The sequence below is a fragment of the Colletotrichum tamarilloi genome, assembly GCF_030869305.1.
Source record: "Colletotrichum tamarilloi strain Tom-12 chromosome Unknown Scaffold_51.1, whole genome shotgun sequence".
Classification (NCBI taxonomy): domain Eukaryota; kingdom Fungi; phylum Ascomycota; class Sordariomycetes; order Glomerellales; family Glomerellaceae; genus Colletotrichum; species Colletotrichum tamarilloi.
In genome coordinates, this window is record NW_026849434.1 from 121,257 (window position 1) to 140,071 (window position 18,815).

The following is an 18,815-nucleotide window of genomic DNA, read 5'->3' on the forward strand; positions in this document are numbered from 1 at the left end:
CCCTTTTGGCACGGCACTTGGTCCATTCCCGAGTCTCCATTCGACTAAGTGACGAAGGCATGGGTTGAAGCCCCAAGTTTGGACGAAAAGGGCCTCGACTAGAAGGCGTCAAACTCTGATCGGCCTGCCGCGTAGGACCAGAAACGTCTCAGAGTCGGGATACCAGATGGAAAGGGTCTGAAAGGGGGTGGAGAGACAGGGCCATGGGCTATGACGGCTTGCGATAGTTGCTCGGACTGAGCTAGCCGCAAAAGATGGGACTCGTTCAAAACTCGTCGGGGCTACGCTGATGATGTCGAACAGCACCAAGATGCTGGACGCGGGGAGGCTGGAAGGGAGGTTCCTGGACTAGGATGTGAGCCGAATCCCGCGCTTGCGGTATCGACGATGGTTGTCGTCCTCCACTTCGAAAGCTCGTATACGGAGCACTCCTCGTACCAAGCAATGAGAAGACAACAAGCATACTACCTTATTCCCTTTAGACATGAACATGGATGTGGTACTGGACTCGCTTGCAGTTTCAGTTCCAAGAAGTTCCAAGACTACCCTGGGCGGTCAGCAGACGGGGAGCACACAGGGGAAAGCGAGGGTGTTCTCTCGTTGTGCCTGGCGTCTCGTTCGACAGACCCCAACACGATCTGATGCTAAGCCTGATCGACAGGACGTTACGGAAGGTCTTCGCGACGCCGCAGTGTGTCGGGGAAATACGCTGGTAGGGTGGCCCGGTGATGATCCATCAGCCATCTCCTGTCGTACTGTTACTCGTACGCTAGAGAGGATGAGCCGCACAAGGGACCTCTGATACAGCCACAGTCCCAGAATGCCAAGACCTGACAGCAACCGAACCTGGGTCAAGATTAAAAAGGTGTACCGACTCAAAACCGACCACTGTTGGTGTCCTGTGGTGGTGGATATTCCATGAGCAATGCGGCATCAAGTTGCCGGGTTTTGAGCCTCATAGGCGGCCCGGGCTCTTCCCTGGCGCCTTGCGGCGTTCGTGAGTGGTCGGTGCATCCCCTGTGGGATGGGCTGGAGGCGCTGGAACGTGGTGACTGGTCGTGGGATCTCCCCCGCAAGCCATACCCTGTCGCACCAAACTCCGCGTTTCGACACACCCCTGTTCTGAGACACCGCACCAACGCCTCAGCTGTGCCATTACCAGGGGCCCCTTTTTCTTTGCTTCTTTCTCTCTCTTTGAGTCTCTTCAACTCTTGACTATGGGAAGAAGGTTCTCAGCTCTCTATCACATTCTCGAGGCAAAAAGCCTGCTGCAGGGACGGAGGCAAGGATACAAGAGCCAGGGCTTGGGCCTGACTAAACCTGACATGAGTAGCCCTGCAGATGTTACCAAGACTGCACGAAATCCCGTTCATGGGATTGTTCATCAACAAGGGCCAGCCCAATCATCGCCGTGGTTATTGGACGAGAGCGGCTAATTATTTCCGACCATCTATTATCATCCCTCACTGCACGGCGCACGTAGCACGCAGTATTGCCCATGACCACTTGAACCAAGCCTTGCAACTTGACCGAGTCGACTTACATTCCCAGTCGCGCCCCCGGCTGTGACGGACTCGACCTCTTTTCTGTCTCGTCTATTCTTGCTTGGGATGATCGGCTTCTTGGCCTGTGCCGCAACTTCGCAACGAAGATCAAACAGCCCAAACGTTTCTGGTGGCTGGATGACATCTCGCTAGCTGGCAATTTCCATCCGACTATCCAGAGCCTATGCCACTATGGTCCATGGATCCCAAGTATCCCAACGGGGCGAGGTTGCATTGCACACACCTGCCAGACGGCGACTTTTCCTCCCTCGGTCTTGAGCGAACTGGGTCCCCTTCCAAAGTCGAGTCCTGTCATTGTTCGAGTTGGGACATAGTTGCGGCGCGTAGCCTCTCGCTGACGCCGCCTCTTGCCCGTGCCCTCTCTCTCCCTCTCTCCCTACCGAGTCTCCTCTTCCCACACCCATCGACTAATCGACTTGGACGGTCTGTGATCACCCATTAGTTTGGTAATCTGATTTTCCGCGCCCGAAGCGATCGTCTTGGCACTCGTCTCTTCTTACCTTCTCAGAGAGCTGCTGGCCTTGCCTCCGAACTGTTTCCCCTCCCCTTCTCCCCGTTCTGTGCTTACCACTCTATTATTCTCCCTTCTTGTCTCTTTCTTGTTTGGTCACTTTCAATTCCCATCATCCGTTTCTATACCCGACTTGACGTCGTTGTACTATTCCCTTGCAGTCAAATTCGTGACAGCATCCCTTCTTTCGCCTTCTATTCTTTCTTAATTAAGGCACCTGGCGTGCTCCAACTTAACCTTCCGGTGCTACTACCTTGCCTGCCGAAGAGGGTCCCTCTCTCTTTAATAATTATGTCTTCAGAAAAGGTCTACCGGTCCGTACCCCACGAGGAGGAGGAAGTCGAGAGTCTCGCCGGAAGCCTCAACACGGAGAGCACGGAGAACGTAGAGGCCGCCACAGGAGGAAACGAAGCGACATGGAGGCGGATGAGGCTCGGCGATGAACACCCGTGCAAAGAGAAGGCGCGGCGGCTTCTGCGGTATTGGCCTTGGGCTCTTCACGCCGTGCTTTTGACGACGTCTGTCACGCTGTTTGCTGCATCATTCTGCCTTCGCTATGGCAACACCAATAAGGACGATACTTGGGTGACGGAGAAGTACTCGTCATGGTGTAAGAATCATCGCCCAATGACTATCATCCTTCATCATGGCTGACAGTTCATAGCCCCTGCTGCAGGAATCATCAAGTACCACACCGAAAGGTACAACCTGACGCCCATTATGGACTGGTCACCCTTTGTCGGTGCTGGATACGAGATCGACAGAGCATGGGATCACATCACAAACAATAGTAAGAAGACGACCCAATGGCTGGTGACGTGATGATAGAAGCTAATGAGGCGTAGTCGGCGACCAGATGATCTCGCGCGCCGAGCTCGACAAGCTCGGTCTCGATCCCAAGTCAATCAAGACCACCAATGCCGTCACGGGTGAGGAAGGTTACCGTGTCGGCCTTGAGGTGTTCCACCAGCTTCACTGCCTGAACCTGCTCCGTCAAGCTACGTACCCGGAGTACTACTCAAGGAAAGAGGTCGGCGGCGACGTGGCCGTTGAGCACAAGGACTTGAGAGGACACCTGAGTAAGTCACCACGATTCATGAGCCATGAGCATGAGTGGCAAGAATGCAGAGAAAACCGCATTGCTAACGAGCTCACTAGACCATTGCATCGAAGCCCTGAGATTGAACCTGATGTGCGAAGCCGACATTGGCGTCTTCACATTCAAGATGTACCCGGATCTCCCGCTCGAGGGCCACTGGCCCGACTTCAGCACGCTGCACACCTGCCGCAACTTCAACGACATTCGGGACTGGGCGCTGACACATTCGGTGACGTTTGAGAATGAGGAATAGGCTTTTTCGGCACAACCCCAGGTGGAAGGAATCGAAAATGAGTTTTGAGTTACGGAAAGGTGGTGGGCAAGGCAGGGTAACACAGCAAGGGTTGACCTTCATACATATTAAAAAGCATAACAGCGGCAATGCAGTCCGCGAACGGATAACATTTTCCCCAGAGAACAAATAAAGCCTCAGCAAAGTTTCCTGTTCGCATACGCCTTAAATGTTGTCGGGGAGGATGCAGAAGGTTCTCGAGTTTGCTCTTGTTTGGAATTAAAGGTTGGAATGAGTTTGGAGGTGCCAGACTTAATCTCTCACTGAGTTGCATTAGCTCCCGCTGTCTATTGAGAGCCAAATATATTACAACTTTTGGCCTTCCCCCCTATGAACGAGCGCCACCTGGCAACAGTTGAACAACCGATTAGCCCTGATGGTCTAGCGGTATGATTCTCCCTTAGGGTCTTCACGACACGCATGGGAGAGGTCCCAGGTTCGAATCCTGGTTAGGGCCCACTTCTTTTGCATTTTGCGGTTCTGAACACTGGCGATAGGCGCTTCGTGTGCTGTATTTTTGCCTCTGACAATTTCGTGATGTCTGCGACATCCGCGGGCTAATTGTGGTGGTGGGCGCACTGACAACTCCCGATTACAAAACATCTCTCTCCACGGCTGCAGCCTGCGAGTCAATCCCTATACCTAGTACACGGTATAACTCGTGATACGACTGGCCAGCTTCGCGATATACTTTTTGCCTTGTTCCTGCGCCGAAGCTTCTGAGACAGCCGTAGAATATGGGTGCAAGACAGAAGAGCCGCGGCGCATGTCGTTGCCGAAAGTCTCGTGTGCGCCCGGAACTCTGACAGGCTTGGCTTACATGAGGCAGGCAACACAACCTTTAGGCATGTCCCGTGGCACTCGCGGTTCACGTCATGGAAGTTACACAAGACTGCGGGAACCCCAGGAGCACGTTTGCCTTGGCGGTTCGTTTCTTCTTCCGTTCCGTGGTACAAAACTTTGTTTCCTTAAGAGTCGTGATCCCCTCGTTTAGTAGTTCATCATCCCTGCCCCGTCGGCAAGTGTTTTCCGCGCCCGTTTAATGATGTTCCCGGTGATGTAGCGAGGTAAGTGAATCACAGAAACACATCCGTGGACCGCGAGTCGACGTAAATCATCCAACATAAGCTTTCATTGTGCCTTTTGAGGCGACCGCTGTCTAGCGGGGGTATCAACAGTTTCTATATCCATACAACCAACGCGCGCAAAAAGTCTATCCCTTTTTCCAAATTACTCCGTTCTCTCTCTACCAAGGCAAGAAAGGACTCGTCTAAGCCTCCTCATCCTTCTTGTCCTGGTCGGTGACGATGCCCATCTTCTTGTTCATGAGCTCATCGGGGTCGCCGGCGCCGGCGTCCAGGACCTCGAGGTTGCCCGCGGCGTCCTTGGTGCCGGTCCGGTAGCCCGAGTGGCTGCCAAAGACGTACCACACGTAGCCGGTGAGGATGGCGGTTGTGGCGAGGAAGGCGAAGATGGTCCAGTTACCCATGCTGTACATGGGGGAGTCGGTGCTGGGGAAGAGGAAGGGGGCGGAGATACCGCCCGTGTTGGCGATGGCGATCATGCCGCCGGTCGCGAGCGCGGTGGCGGTGGAGCCCTGGACGGTTGCGGTGCGGTGCTATTTTACTTATTAGTCTACTTTTTCTTCTTTTCAATGCCTCAATGGAGATTCGTGAACTTACAGCAACGAAAGGGAGGACGGCGGCGTTGGTGCAAGCAATAATGCACACAGCAAAATAGCGCACACCCCAGTGCTTGACGATGGCCAGGAGGAGGTATCCCGTCGCGACGAAGATCAAGGCACCAATGACGTGGCGAGAGCGCTCCTTGGTCCTATCGCTGTGCAGACAGTTGCCGATAATGATGAACATGGCAAAGACGTTGGGCGGGACGGTGAGCAGCTGGGCGTTGTATCCCTTGAAGCCGAGCGAGGAGACGATGGTGGGCGCGAAGTAGCCGAAGGCGTTGAGGGAGTTTGTCATGAGGAAGTACATGATGGCGAAGAGCCAGAAGTACGGGTCGATGATGGTCTTCTTGGCGACCTTGCTGTCCCAGTGCTTGTCGGACATGGACGGGGCAAAGGGGCCGAGGCGCTTGACGGCGAAGGCGCGCTCCTCGGGGGTGAGCCAGGCGGCGGTCTGGGGGTAGTCGGGGAGCATGAACCAGACCATGACGCCGACGATGACGGCGGGGATGCCCTCGAGGATGAAGAGCCACTGCCAGCCCGTGAGGCCGCCCTTGCGGTTGAGGAAGGAGATGCCGGTGGCGAGGAGACCGCCAAAGGCGCCGGCGACGGCGACGGAGGAGGCGAAGATGGCCATGCGGGTGGCGCGCTCCTCGGGCTTGTACCAGAAGCAGAGGTACATCATGATACCCGGGAAGAAGCCGGCCTCGGCGAGGCCGAGCATGATGCGGACGGCGAGGAGGCCGCCGTAGGTTGTGCAGGCGGCGGTGCAGATGGTGACGATGCCCCAGGAGACCATGATGCGGGAGATCCACTTTGAGGGGGAGAAGTACTTGAGCATGATGTTGGAGGGGAACTCCATGAGGACGTAGGGGACGAAGAAGAGGGCGACGGCGACGTTGTAGCGCTGGCCGGTGAGGTTGAGCATGGTGACGATGTTGTCTTCGGGCTTGTCGTTGTTGAGGGTGCGGGCGTTGCCGAGGTTGACTCTGTCGAGGTAGTCTGTGATTCTCGTGTTAGTGGATGTTTGATGGCAACTTTCTCGTCTTTTCTCGTGATGCTGGAGAAAACGTACTCAGGAGGTAGGTGATGCAAATCCAGGGAAGGATTCTGAGATCCTGCTTGCGGACGATGCGGCGTTCCATCTCCTTGTCGGCAAGGTCGACGGTCTCGAGGCCGGGCACGTCCAGGGACGGCGCCGGGGCGAACATGGCCTTCCAGTCGGGCATCGTTGCGGTTCTGGGATGAACTGTGGAGATTTCGGTGAGGCCTCGGTGAAGGGTGTTCGATCGCGGGATTGGTGTTGAACTCTAGATTCAACGACCGCTGAGACACCGTTTGGGTGGGTTGCCCTGTGAAAGCCGGCTTGGTGAGGGCGGCGAGGTGAAGAGTCGACGAAGTTGTTGATGGACTTGTGGTTCGGACACACTCTCAGGATTCAGTTCGGACGAGGAGGGAAGTCGAGTTGTTATAAGTCGATGCTTAGCTCCCGTGGCCTCCTAGCGTCTACTGCATTTGGGTTCCCGCCCACATGGTTCGATCCATCCCGACTTCGAAATCCCCATAGAATTCACTGCGACCCCGCGACAATCTGGTTTTAGAAACGGTATTCGTACAACTAAAATGTTGCCTTATCTCTCTCAAAGAACCCAATTGAGAGCTGTGATAGGATGGGCGCGGTGGCGTGGGAAATGTCCCGACTGTTCGGGGTCTCCAGTCTTAGTGTCGAGTCGTCGACCACGCCCCCCCCCTCCCAAAGCTAACCGTCTTGCAAAAGACTGAAGTCAAATTCAATATGTAAATGCCGGCGGGGGAGATAACGTTCCATCCAATCACAAGAGCGGAAACGCCCTAGATAACGACCAAGTCAAAAAAGTTCTGGCCTGTGTCAGTGTTCTCCTCCGTCTTGGGCTGCTCTCGTCCGACCCGGGGGCAACCCCGGACTCGGAAGCTAGCACCGCGTGAACCATTTCCCAGAAGGCGATTAGATTCCTGCAAGCCTGCGAATAATCCATGCCTAGTTCAGGTTCAGTTGGGCAATGTTCGGCGTACTGCCGTGCGTCCGGTTCTCGGGGTGGCTTGCAAAATTTTCGGCCTGCAAAACACCACAAAGAAGAAGAAGATTAATCAGGCTTGATTTGTGAGAGGAAGAGAGAGAGAGAGAGAGGGACAGAGGGAGTAAGAGACTGAGACAATCACACATGCCAGCTGAAGACAGCCTGGGAACTAGAAGCCTGTCACAAATTGCCGCATTTCCGGGTCCGATCAATAGCAAGTGCAGAAAACACGAGGTCTACGTACGCTTGTAAGCCTGTAATGGAGGCTAATACTCAAGATGATATTGAACCCCGTTCTTCGGATCGTCTGTCAGCCTGTCGCTTGCCAAGACTGCAGATGCAAAGACATGAGGATATTATTCAAGACCTCTTCGTGGGTCTCCGAAAGGGGGCCGGCCTTTCACCCTTCAACGCTTGAAGGTGGGCGGCGGCGGCAGCGGGCTCGTGCATGATGGCAAGCCCACCCCCAAATGCAACAACGATTTCATTCTCCATCTTCCCATGAGTCCCCATTCCTATCGCCGTGGACCCGAATCAGACCTGACAGCTGAGGGTTGTTCCTTGTATGGTTTACTCTCTGCGTCTCCTTTTCAGAGCTGTGCCTCTCGGGTACTCTCCTTTTTGGGAGTGTTCTCACTCAATCTCGAAATGAAGGGACGCAAAAGACATACCCAAAAAACCTGTTCGTCTCATCTCGCTGACGTCGGGGATCTGACTCGTGTATCTACGCTGCCGCGTCGCGGCGTAATGTTGGAGGCGTTGCTTGCTGATAACGGTCTCTGGCAGACGAGGTTGAGAAAACGCCACGGCCGACGGCAACTCCAAGCGTTACTGATCCAAAAACGCCCTCGTGTGTGTCTGTTGATGTCAGTGTAATTGACTGCGTGGGATTACACGAAGCGATTTGATCAATATGGGCCCATCCACGCATCCTCCGCCATCCGCGACCGGGGCGGAAGTCCTAAAGCTCCATTCTTCGGCAGTGGCCCCGTGGAAGGGGGAGCCGTTCACCTAACCCATAGTAGCGTGTAGTATGACCGAAGGCTCGTTTGGTGTTGTCTGAAAATGGTTGCAAAATGTCACGATAGGCAATAAGCCAGAGCTGTCTAGGCTTGTGATAGATGTTATCCGCCCGCCGGCACCTAAAGACTAGATCTATCTGACTGTCTGACACCTACACCACATCGACAGTGACAGGCTGACAGCAATAGATCAGCTCCATGCCAATGCTAGGCGCACATGGCCGTATAAACCGACAGCGCGGGATGTCGCACGGCGTCTCCGCTAGTTCTCACCTAGTGCGCGGCATGTCTGTGGTCTTGATCTTCGACTCCGGGGACCGGAATGACGATAGTGTGTTCCATGGGCTGAAGATGGTGTTCTGCGAGTGTGTGTGCGTCTGTGGGCGGCCGAGAGAAGCGTCAACTCTATGACTGTTTAGTGTTTGGCCGCCTGCGCGCGCCGGCGGGCTGCTTCTAAGTGGCTGCATGGCCTGGACCCGCCGCCCGGCGGGCATCAGTGGGTCCGCCCCGAGCCGATCGGCAAAGGCGCGTGGTTGTGAGGGAGTTGAGGCTTGCAGCTGGACCGTTCGAGCCGTAACACCGGAGTGTCATTTTGCAATATCTCTGCAACATTCACACGTGGAGGTTGACAACTGCTCCGTTCTGATTCGAGCGGCCCCCGGAGCTTCGGAACTCGTGTTGCAACCTTGTGGGAAAAAAGGTTCAACTAAATGTGATGCCCAATTATTGATTCGCTTTCTCTCCGATATCATCCGAGTTTTTGAGGACGTCGATGAATCGATAGTCTCGATGCTCAAGTCCGAAACCGATCAAGGCATCCGCATCATTTGTTTCCATGCTCAGTCATTTTGGCTTACTTTGTCAGAGTCTTGTAGGGAGAAAGCCAACTTTCTGTGAGGGGGGTTGTGGACAAACCCCTTCTCCCTTCCATCCCTGCATCTTCTCTTTTTTCTCCTTCTCTTTGAAACCTCAAGTTGAAGCGATTCAGAAACTTCACTTTCCCAAAATGATGTCCCTTTGCTACAACCGAACGCCAACTTATCAACTCAAGCTTGAGCACCGGGTGAGGCCCATCAAGTATTCGGAATAGCAGCCCGCCACCCAAAGAACATATCCAAAGCGCGTAGCTTTTAGCCTCTATCGCACACTGATCGCAAACTCAGCAGAAGCGAAAACACATTGGTTCTGATTCCGAAAGCGTAATTGCTTCTCGGTGTAAGTGGGTAAGGCAGTGGATACAGAACAGATCCGGGCCCAAGTCGTTGTTGCGGTGAATTCGAGTTGTAAAGTCCTCTCGAGGCAATCATGGCGCAGTTTGCCCAGTACTAAATCATCATTTGTATGTAAGTCAAGCATCCTGATTCAGTCTTTGTCGCGGCGGTCGCACACCTAACGATGTACAAGAGCGGTACAAGCCAGGCCGAGACACCATCGGAACCGATTCCTCCTCGAACGTCGAACGTTATCATTTTGCGCTCGCGATTCAGCCTCAAATTTCTCTGCATCAGAATTCTGATCAGTCTGGAGACACTTGAGAGGGTTGAGGGCTACCTCTCCTGGGTTAAATCGGAGTCTTGAGAAATGCTGCTCTGACTCTAGTCAAGTTGACTGTGAGAAAAACCTGAAGCCATTCGCGCCCTCGTTGCCATTTCTCTCTGCAAAGCAACCCAGTCGGCCACAATTATGTGCGAAGAAGTCAATCCAATGGGCTAGGGTCATTGGCGCTGTGGCTGTCTTGGCACCCAGCCCCAGACTGGCTTTATCTTTGTCCTGCCTATCAACCCCAGCTTTTATGCATGAACCATCACCTATCACAATGATCAGCTTTAATTCTGCGGTGTAGTCAACCGAGCTGAAGTTCAGCCGTATGTGTTAACCCCGCGCACGAACAAGATGGGCCTGACTGGACCACATGGCGCGGCACCCAAAGCATGCTGGCAGCCTCATCTTCAAAGACAACAACAAGTGTTCAACTGTCTTCATACCAGGTCTGTCGTACAGATTTCTTGCTATCTGCACAGTCTATCAGAATGTTATGTCAAGTTTGCGTTGGGGCATTCCAACACCGGAAGGGTTGGGTTCGCGATACCGACGAGGGCTCCGAGCCCACCATTTTACTTGCTCATCACGAATCGGTCGCGAGCCTTGAAGCTTCAGCCCTCGACGCTTGCGAGACATGTCGTCCGTTCTGGCTCCAGATCAGCGAGGAGGACCAGATTAGACTGAGAGAGTTCGACGCCACTTGGACCTCACGCCCTAGGGCAGGCGGTGCAAAGTCCTGGACACCTGGGCAACGGTTGGACGAGTTTGATGGTCTAGTGACTATGGGCGCAGTTGTCCTTCTCGAGGAACCGAGTCTAAAAGCCATTGGGTCTGACTTGATGATATCCATTTCATTCGAGTCGGGATTCACGGATGAAATTCATTTTGATCAAAAAAATATTTCTGGTACTTATGTGGTACAGAGAGGTGATTGTAAGTAACACTGCCGGGTTGATGAGCCGTCAGCTTTTTCTAATGTGATCGGCCACCAGACAAGGATGCCGGAAAGATGATACCGTTCTCCAGTAACAACACGGACTCCGAGGAAGCGTGGGCTAAAGCAAACTTATGGATGCAAACCTGTTTGTCTACTCACACGGCTTGCAACGTTGAGCTGAAAGCGGATCCGTGGTATCCAACTCGATTGCTTGACCTCAAGGCTGGTTGCGAGGGAACAGATGTTGTCCGTCTGGTAATCACGGCAGAACACCGGCCTTCGCACAATGATCGTTATGCGACCCTGAGTCATTGCTGGGGTTCAGCCCAGTTTCTGCAACTGAAGAAAGCCACGTGCGACGATTTCAAAAGAGGCATCGAGCTCTCCAAGCTTCCAAAGACATTCCGTGAAGCCGTGCAAGTCACTCGACAACTAGGCGTGCGGTACCTCTGGATCGACTCGCTGTGCATATTCCAGGATCGAGACGATCTCTCCGACTGGCTGGTCGAAGCGGGTTTGATGCACAAAGTGTATTCAAACTCATTTTGCAACATCTCTGCAGCGGGAGCACGCGATAGTTCCAAGGGCCTTTTCTTCAAGCGGGATCCGAGAGTGAGCCTTACTACCGACATGTGCCTCAATGCGGAGGGGTTTGGACTGGAAACGGAATACGTCGACTGCAGCATTATCGACATGTCATTTTGGGGCCATGCCGTTGGGCAGTGTCATCTTAATAAGCGCGGCTGGGTTCTACAGGAGCGTCTGCTTTCACCACGTGTTCTTCATTTTGGCCGCGATCAACTCTTCTGGGAATGTAGAGAGCAGGTGGCGGCCGAGTGTTATCCAGAGAAGATGCCGGAAATCTTGGCAAACAGCGTTCCGACAAAATTCAAGAGACTCAGTAAAGAAGCTTACGGCCCTGATGCAATGTCGCAAGAGAGAGAGCCGGACGACCCCACGTTCTACCATCGAATTTGGGATTTAATCGTGAGAGCGTATGGAAGCACCCGCTTGACTATGGCCTCCGACAAATTGTTGGCTCTTTCAGGCATAGCTCAGCATTTCGAAACTCTCGTTGACGACACCTATGTCGTGGGGATGTGGCGGAAGCATTTAGCCAGCAATTTACTATGGCATGTTGATCAGGAGACGCAGGTCGACGGCTCTCCATCTATTCGGCCCGAGGTGTACAGGGCCCCATCATTCTCTTGGGCCTCAGTCGATGGCAAAATCATAACTGGACCCCTGATTGATCAATCGAAACTGCTCATAGAGGTGGAAGACGTCCGAATCGAGTACGTGTCGAAAAACAAGACGGGTCTGGTAAAAGGAGGCCATGTCGATCTTAGATGTTGTGTGCTGCCCTTCGAAATGTTTGTGAAGTCCGGCAGCCAACGCCGGTTCCTTTCTCTGAAAGTCAACGGTGTCATTGTCATAGCATCGAGGAAAGATCCGCAACGGAATATTGGTCCTCTGGTACACATGGACATTGGCCAGGAAAGCTTCAACGACGAGAATACCACAGGATCGCTATACTACATTGTCGCACAGAAGCAGGATGAACCTGGTGGCTTTGTGAGGTGCCTTCTGCTGATGGCCGTAGATGAGAAGAGGAAGGTCTTCAAGAGGATTGGGCTGGCAGTAACCAACGATGCAGAAGAGATTGAGATGCTGCAGAATGGGACACATAATGCCGATGGAAGCTTATCGAACAATTGTGGTCTTGATGGAATTAGAACCATACGAATCATCTGAATGCGAGAAGTGGCTAGTAAAATCTAGTAAACTATCTGGTTGATAGAAGACGGGGGCGACCAAAGCAAGGCATCAGCAATGCTCTCAATCAGACCCTGTCAATTACGAACTCTAGCCTCAGACACTCCAAACACCAGGAAACTCAAAGTTATCAAGCAGCTCTATTGCCTTGCATTGGGACCACCTGCCAAGTATGTTACGTGAAGATCAGTGTGCCGTCCTGCTGTAAAGCATACGGGTCCATGTAGACGTTGAAATCGATGTCCGACGTAGTAAGGTTGAAGACTCGAAGCAGCATGTAAACTGTGCAAGATCCTCCCGGGGACGTTGACGCATCTGTGCAAGACCTCATCTATGCATTTCCATAAAACGTTGGTCAGCCAAATTGAACGATGCATCCATTGCGAAAGTTTTTGAAGCCCTACCCTGTTGTACTGATACTTGCTTACAAAGAACGGCCTTGCAGCATCTCCGGGCGTGGTCTTAACTTCGATTAAGTATTGAGGCTTCTTGCCGATCCACTTGGTCCGCTCCAAATACCCCTTTCCGATAAGAATCTCAGTTAGAACTCCAAACCTGTCGTCGTAGACGATGTCGGCAGTCTCTTGACCTTCCCAAGGAGTCACGTAGGAGTATTCGGGATGAACTGCCACATGTTTTCGCATCGTACTTTGCCAATCGTCCATGCCAAAGCCTGGAAGTGGAGGTTTGAGATGCGAGAGCAGTTCATAAACCTGGAAGAAGCCAATGAGTAAAGAGTCTCGAGTAGTCATCGAGGACTGTGTCAAAGAAAGTAGACACGTTTTAGATTATCTGTACTCACAAAGAGCTCGCCGGCGGCGCCGATCTTCTTGTCACTTCCTGGAGGTATCCACGGACTGGAAGTAGGAGTCGAGACACATTCTGCTGACTGTCCTGTTCTTGTAGGACCAAGGTCAGGAAAAGATCTACGCCGCGCAGAAAAGATGACGTTGTTGAGTATTCTCAGATACTCTGCGCTGAACGCATCGAATCTAGGCAAGGCCGTAGCAGTGGGTGTCGTGGAAGTTTCCCCAAAATGAAAGATGTCTGGTGGTAGGCTTGCGGCGGCTGCATCGACAGGTGAGTTCGGCTGCAAGCGATAACTTCTGTTGCTATCAGGTGAAGCGGGAGTACTTGTCTGCTGCGTAAATGTAGGATGAGTAACAGCAGGTCCTGAAACGAAACGGGGCCCCGTCAAAGAGAAGGGTCTTATGGGCATCTCAGCCGCGAAACCTTGGCGTTGAGAGTCTGCCACCGGTGGAGGCGAGGCATCAGATCTCTCTTCGAACTCTTGGCCTTGATCGTCTTCATTAATACCGCCCAAGTCAATAATCCCTTCTGCCTCTAGGATCTGTGACACGCTTTGGATCGGTGCGTTGAGAGCTGAGCTCATTGCACTGATGGCTCGGTGTGGTATTGCACCACAAATTTGTGTCTCGGGTTCTGTCATGACCCACTCCAGAAGACGCCTTGGAAGACTCGAGTGATAACAGAAATCCTGCCTCTCTTTGCTCAGAGGGACGTATATCTGTAAGCGGCCAGCCGCCTCTCGGATGTGAAGCTCGCTTGATGACTTGGCATGGATGTGTGCTTTACCATCCTGAACAAGGTGAATCTCAGATGAGATTCCATGCGTTTCGAATACTTCGGTGGCACGGAGTGTGTGATATAGACCATGGACGTCGTCCGAACGAGGACTGTTGAAGTGAGACGCAACCCTAGTGTCGTTATCAGGTCAGTGAAACTTCCAGCTTGAGAACCACCTGAATGAGAATTCAGGCAGGGAAGTCTGTTATTAAATACCTAGAGATTCCACCTGCTCTCCTTCTAATATCTCTATCAGGACGTTGCACTCTGATTTGAGAATCGCTGGCAACAGTAGAGATTTCCTTTACGGAAGAGGAGAGATATCGGGAATCCAAACCTAACCAAGAAAAGAAGTTACTGAGCCTATGAACTTCATCAAGAGAAAAGTCCAGAAACTTGACTTTAGAAGCAAATATCGCGGCTAAGGGTTTGCGGTCCCTAATAACGAAATGTGTGCGAAAAGTCTCGAGACAGACCTGCCCATTTGGATATTCAACGGGAAATATGGCACTCTCCAGTAACTGCTCTGGGTCAGGGTACAACGTTGCAGTCTGAAGAAGGGTGTTCACCGCCCATATTGTTTCTTTAACTTCGGCAATGGTGGCGGCTGTTTGCTCAGTCCCCTTCTTCAGAAGCTCATCGCATGCCATTGCAAGAGTTAGTCTTTGTACCCCGAGTGTTTCGACGAAGAAGTCTTCCAAGTCTTCGTAGATGGAGCTGAGAGTCGTTCGTCCCTGAATCTTAGCCCCGCTTGACCATAAGCACTCGGCTGTTGTACACCATCTGAACGTCTCGCCATTGGGAACGAATATGAGGGGCGTTGTCCTGAAAAGGATCCTAAATTTGAGAAAGTCAGAAATTTCTCGTTGTAAATAAGCTATGAAACATACCTGAAGTCCTTCAATTGACTTTCCAACATGTCACAGTTGTGAAGAAAGTCGTAAATCTCCACAACCCAGTCAAAATCATCGCGATTCGCACCCTTCATGTGCTTTAGTTCCTGTATGCAGCAGTCTTCGTCCCAGTCTCCTACTCCCAGGGTCAATTTCATAAACCTTTCCAGAGAAGCCGCTTGATCTTCGGAGCAATCATTCGTGAGTTGCCCCTCAAGAGCGGTGTAAGCATATGGGACACCTGGGGCTGCCCAGACACAGGTATCCGGCCTTCTCCAGGTCAGTGTGCTGTCCTCGGCTGCAGTGATTCCAAGAGTGGCCCTTCTTTGTTCTCCTTGATTATTGTATATGGGAACTAAGATGCAATGTCTCTGACGGCAAAAGTTTCTACTCCTCATCAGTCACTTGTCGCTTGTCAACTTCTTTGCATGCTGGGGCGTAGCTCCTTACCTCACAACTGTGGCAACTTGGTCTTTGGATGCAGACTCCTCATACCGAAGCTGTATCATTTCGTAAAGACCCAAAATCTTCCTGTAGTTCCCTAGTTGTGGCTGACTTTCAATGACCTTTTCAAGAATTGACAAATACAAATTCACGTCATCTCGAGCTCGAACACCAAGCTCGTTGACTAAGAAGCCCCATTTTGAATGATATGAAACAGAATGAGCGGCTTCATCGATTTGAAGGAAGCTGATTGTCGAATCTCCAAGGTAGGAGGAAACAACAGCCTGGAGCTCTAACAGTGGCAAAGTTGTCTCTGCGAGTGGGTAGTCCCTGCCGTCCTTGCATGTGATGTTGAGGTCTCGAAGGTTGCGAAGGAACTTCGGGGTACTCGAGTCATCATGATTCAGCAGCATCCAATGATGTTGAAGTGCTTCGATGAAGCTTTCGGGACGAAAAAGGCGGACGTAGTTGAGCTCGGGAGAAAGACTTTCCGGAGATGTAGAAGAGGTTAGTCTCAAACGACGGCGTACTTGCAGGACGCGCTGAAGCCAATCAGACCATGTCTGCTCCAACCCTGCCGGTGTCTCTGGAGGACATTCGGAATACTGATCGTGAAGAAATGACACAAAGCACCCGTCTGGATGAGTTGCCGTAGGCTGCAAAAGACGGCGAGGCTCGTAGGGGCCGCTTGTTGCCAGGTAAATATCTTGGCGATGAGGTAGTTGAACCTCCATTGTGTGATCAAAGACAAAGAGATTGGCGATTGCGGTCGAGCTCTCTACGTCATGAGAAGTGTCGTGATGAGACGAATATAAAAACTTCAAATTACTGACAGATGCCAGCAGAGTTGCCTCGGTCTTAAGGATCGGTATTGGAGCCTCAAAGATTAGTTGTTGGATCTCTTCAACCGTTGCTGTTTGAACACCAAGCAGTTCAAAGAGCTTGTATCGATCGTCCACAGCAGATGCCTCAGGACTGACGAGAGACAAAGGAAGGTCTGCGGGGATTTCGAGATCATCCCCACTGTAGGGGAAGTAAATGGGTCGCTTGTTGCGATTAATCGAGGTCCAACTGCCATCTCTCAGAGGTATGATGTCCAAAGTCCGAATCCTCGCTAAGCCCTGTGAGGATGCCGTAGCCACGAGTCTCTGAATCATACTGGCAGCTCGTGAATGCCACTGAGGACTGGTGGATAGATTCTTCATTCTTGATTTATCGATCGGTTGGCCAAGGTCATATTCGATCCGAGCTAGTCTGTCGTCTGCAGACAGCCATTTTAGACCGTACGGCTCTAGCAAGCTTAGATCCTTGACCTGGTATTCTTCGGCAACATAGATCTCAGCATCAAGGTCGTCAAATAAAGGAGTCCCAGCTTCGTCGAGCCAATTGGACTGTAGGCGACGCAGCGAGTGAATGCCGCCCAGGTGACCGCTCCCCCTTGTGCGAAGAATCTTGCTCGTCTTGATACGGCTTACAATGTCTTCGAGCAAGCCACTCCAGAAGCTATCCCAAGGGTATGAATGTCTCTGTGGAAGCCACCTCATCCATTGAAATTGCAACATGGGATGTTGGCACATCTCCTCCACGGCTTTGAGGAAACAAGTCGCGATACCATTTCTGATTGCCAAGTTACGTGCAGATGAAATCACAATTCCTTCGCGAGACGAGTTGGTGACGAAATCAGCTTGGATGATGAACTGCTTGTAAATCAGCACAGGCTTGAAGCAATGTTGTGGATGGAAAATTCTGTGCTGCAAAGGCCTACTTACCTTGAAGCCCAAGGGCATCATTGGAAGGAACGCGAAAACTGGCTGGTTATCAATGATGGGGGTGTAGTCATCGGTAAGTGGGAAAGCCAGGATAACTTCAGTCTCAGCATCCGCACGGCCATTGCCTTCAGAAAGCTCCCTATTTTCGTTTGGAGGAGCATCTTGAATCACTTGACGTGTGACGTGATGCTTTCTTTGGACAGTCTCGCCAGAAGAAGACTCACGGTCGGATAGCCATACTCTCTCTATGAGAGTGCTCGAACTTGAAGTTGAGAAGGAATACTCCACTCGTTTTGTTTCCGTGTCATTGTCGTCGTGAAACTGGATTTCGATGCGTCGCAGATTCCTCAGAAAAAGCAAAACGGTGATTGGAAGGTTTTCGAACTCTCTGTTAATTTCCTCCCTCTGCCGCGCCGCCTCTGAGAGAGAAGTGTCATCGTACTGATGAAGATGAAGTGTGATGGAACTTGAAGCTTGTTCACACTGCGGGATAAAGTCTGGTTCCCAGATAGGGGTAACCATTCCCAACCCGCTGTCGCCCTTCCGATGGGTGAAGCTGAAGGAAAAGTCGTTCGAGAGTATGTTGACTTTGTAGGCAGCCATGAAGACGGATTTGAAGCCGATACCTTTTTCCCCGATGTAACCATGACTGCGATTCTTTGAGCTCTGGCCAATCGCACAGATGGCTTTGAGGTCGTGATAGGTGAAACCATCCTCGTTGCACTCAATTTTGATACGTTCTCGGTACACACTAAACTTTACAAAAGGCTCAACACCCCGACTGTTTGCTGCAACGAACTTATTATCATCGGCGTTTTGAAGAAGTTCGAAGACAAAGCGGGCATGACTAGTGTTGAGATTCTTTGCCAAGCTTCAGTCACGATTAGCAGCTGTCGAAGTTGCAACTGAGCAGACCTAATTGATGAGCGGTTGTAGCATACGTCAAAATCGAGGAACCGATCAGTTGATCTTTCTGTAATAGAGCCTTTTCTACGACTGATCGAATGCGTTGATTCATGGCTCCAATCTCCGTCAAGTCGCTCTCAGAAACAATGCCATGCTCCTCGGCAATCCCTTCCACGAGTTCCCTTGCGGTAGGTTGGTGGGCAGTACGCCCTGGCGCAGCTGCCATGTCGTACGTTAGTGGTCGTCTTCACGAAGCAAGTCGCAGAGTCTCAATCGTCGTCGTTGAAATCCGAAGGACTAAAAGTGAAATGCGAGTCGAGAAATGTTTGAATCAAGTCATTTCCCCGCCAAGATCTCTTGCCGCGGACTTGACGCCACCAAGTCATTTTGGACCAACCACAGGCAACACCAGAAAACAATATTGAAATAAACCTAGCAACTCGCATGCGCCCAGACTGTGGCTGACTTAATTTTCACCAATGCGGCAGTTCACTCATAGAAACAAATCAAGTGATTCACCAGGCTTCCACTCAATACATGCAGAGTCAGACCACTCATGCGTCTCACAACAAAGCCTGAGAATTCGGTTCTGCGCGGAAAACTCTTGTCGATGAGGACCTCAATTGGTCCGGACATTACGCATTGGGGTTTAATACCAATGTGATGATAAGAGCATCGATGGCATCCTCAGGAAGAAATGGAGCTTAGATTGACGAATGCAATTCGATTCT

At 51.8% G+C, this 18,815-nt stretch overlaps 5 protein-coding genes across 5 annotated transcripts; 3 read left to right on the forward strand and 2 right to left on the reverse strand.

Annotated features, from left to right (window-relative positions):
• Positions 1 to 2,367: 2,367 nt before the first annotated feature.
• Positions 2,368 to 3,428, forward strand: CTAM01_10698 (uncharacterized protein; the record flags this gene model as incomplete). Its single annotated transcript, XM_060526712.1, has 4 exons — positions 2,368 to 2,686; positions 2,741 to 2,866; positions 2,922 to 3,155; positions 3,235 to 3,428. 4 exons carry the CDS (start codon positions 2,368 to 2,370, stop codon positions 3,426 to 3,428), a joined length of 873 nt encoding a protein of 290 aa, XP_060378652.1.
• Positions 3,429 to 4,737: 1,309 nt separating this feature from the next.
• On the reverse strand, positions 4,738 to 6,380 carry CTAM01_10699 (major facilitator superfamily transporter; the record flags this gene model as incomplete). The annotated part of the gene is made up of 3 exons (XM_060526713.1): positions 4,738 to 5,085; positions 5,150 to 6,153; positions 6,227 to 6,380. The coding sequence occupies 3 exons, from the start codon at positions 6,378 to 6,380 to the stop codon at positions 4,738 to 4,740; spliced, it is 1,506 nt and encodes a 501-aa protein (XP_060378653.1).
• A 3,429-nt stretch (positions 6,381 to 9,809) lies between these two features.
• Positions 9,810 to 10,073, forward strand: CTAM01_10700 (uncharacterized protein; the record flags this gene model as incomplete). Its single annotated transcript, XM_060526714.1, has 1 exon — positions 9,810 to 10,073. A coding segment is annotated over one exon (264 nt), but the record flags the coding sequence as incomplete, so codon positions are not given.
• A 187-nt stretch (positions 10,074 to 10,260) lies between these two features.
• Positions 10,261 to 12,464, forward strand: CTAM01_10701 (heterokaryon incompatibility protein; the record flags this gene model as incomplete). Its single annotated transcript, XM_060526715.1, has 2 exons — positions 10,261 to 10,705; positions 10,765 to 12,464. The coding sequence occupies 2 exons, from the start codon at positions 10,261 to 10,263 to the stop codon at positions 12,462 to 12,464; spliced, it is 2,145 nt and encodes a 714-aa protein (XP_060378655.1).
• A 196-nt stretch (positions 12,465 to 12,660) lies between these two features.
• Positions 12,661 to 18,310, reverse strand: CTAM01_10702 (uncharacterized protein; the record flags this gene model as incomplete). The annotated part of the gene is made up of 8 exons (XM_060526716.1): positions 12,661 to 12,767; positions 12,856 to 13,198; positions 13,288 to 14,203; positions 14,595 to 14,909; positions 14,963 to 15,352; positions 15,416 to 17,106; positions 17,179 to 18,049; positions 18,120 to 18,310. 8 exons carry the CDS (start codon positions 18,308 to 18,310, stop codon positions 12,661 to 12,663), a joined length of 4,824 nt encoding a protein of 1,607 aa, XP_060378656.1.
• Positions 18,311 to 18,815: the final 505 nt, after the last annotated feature.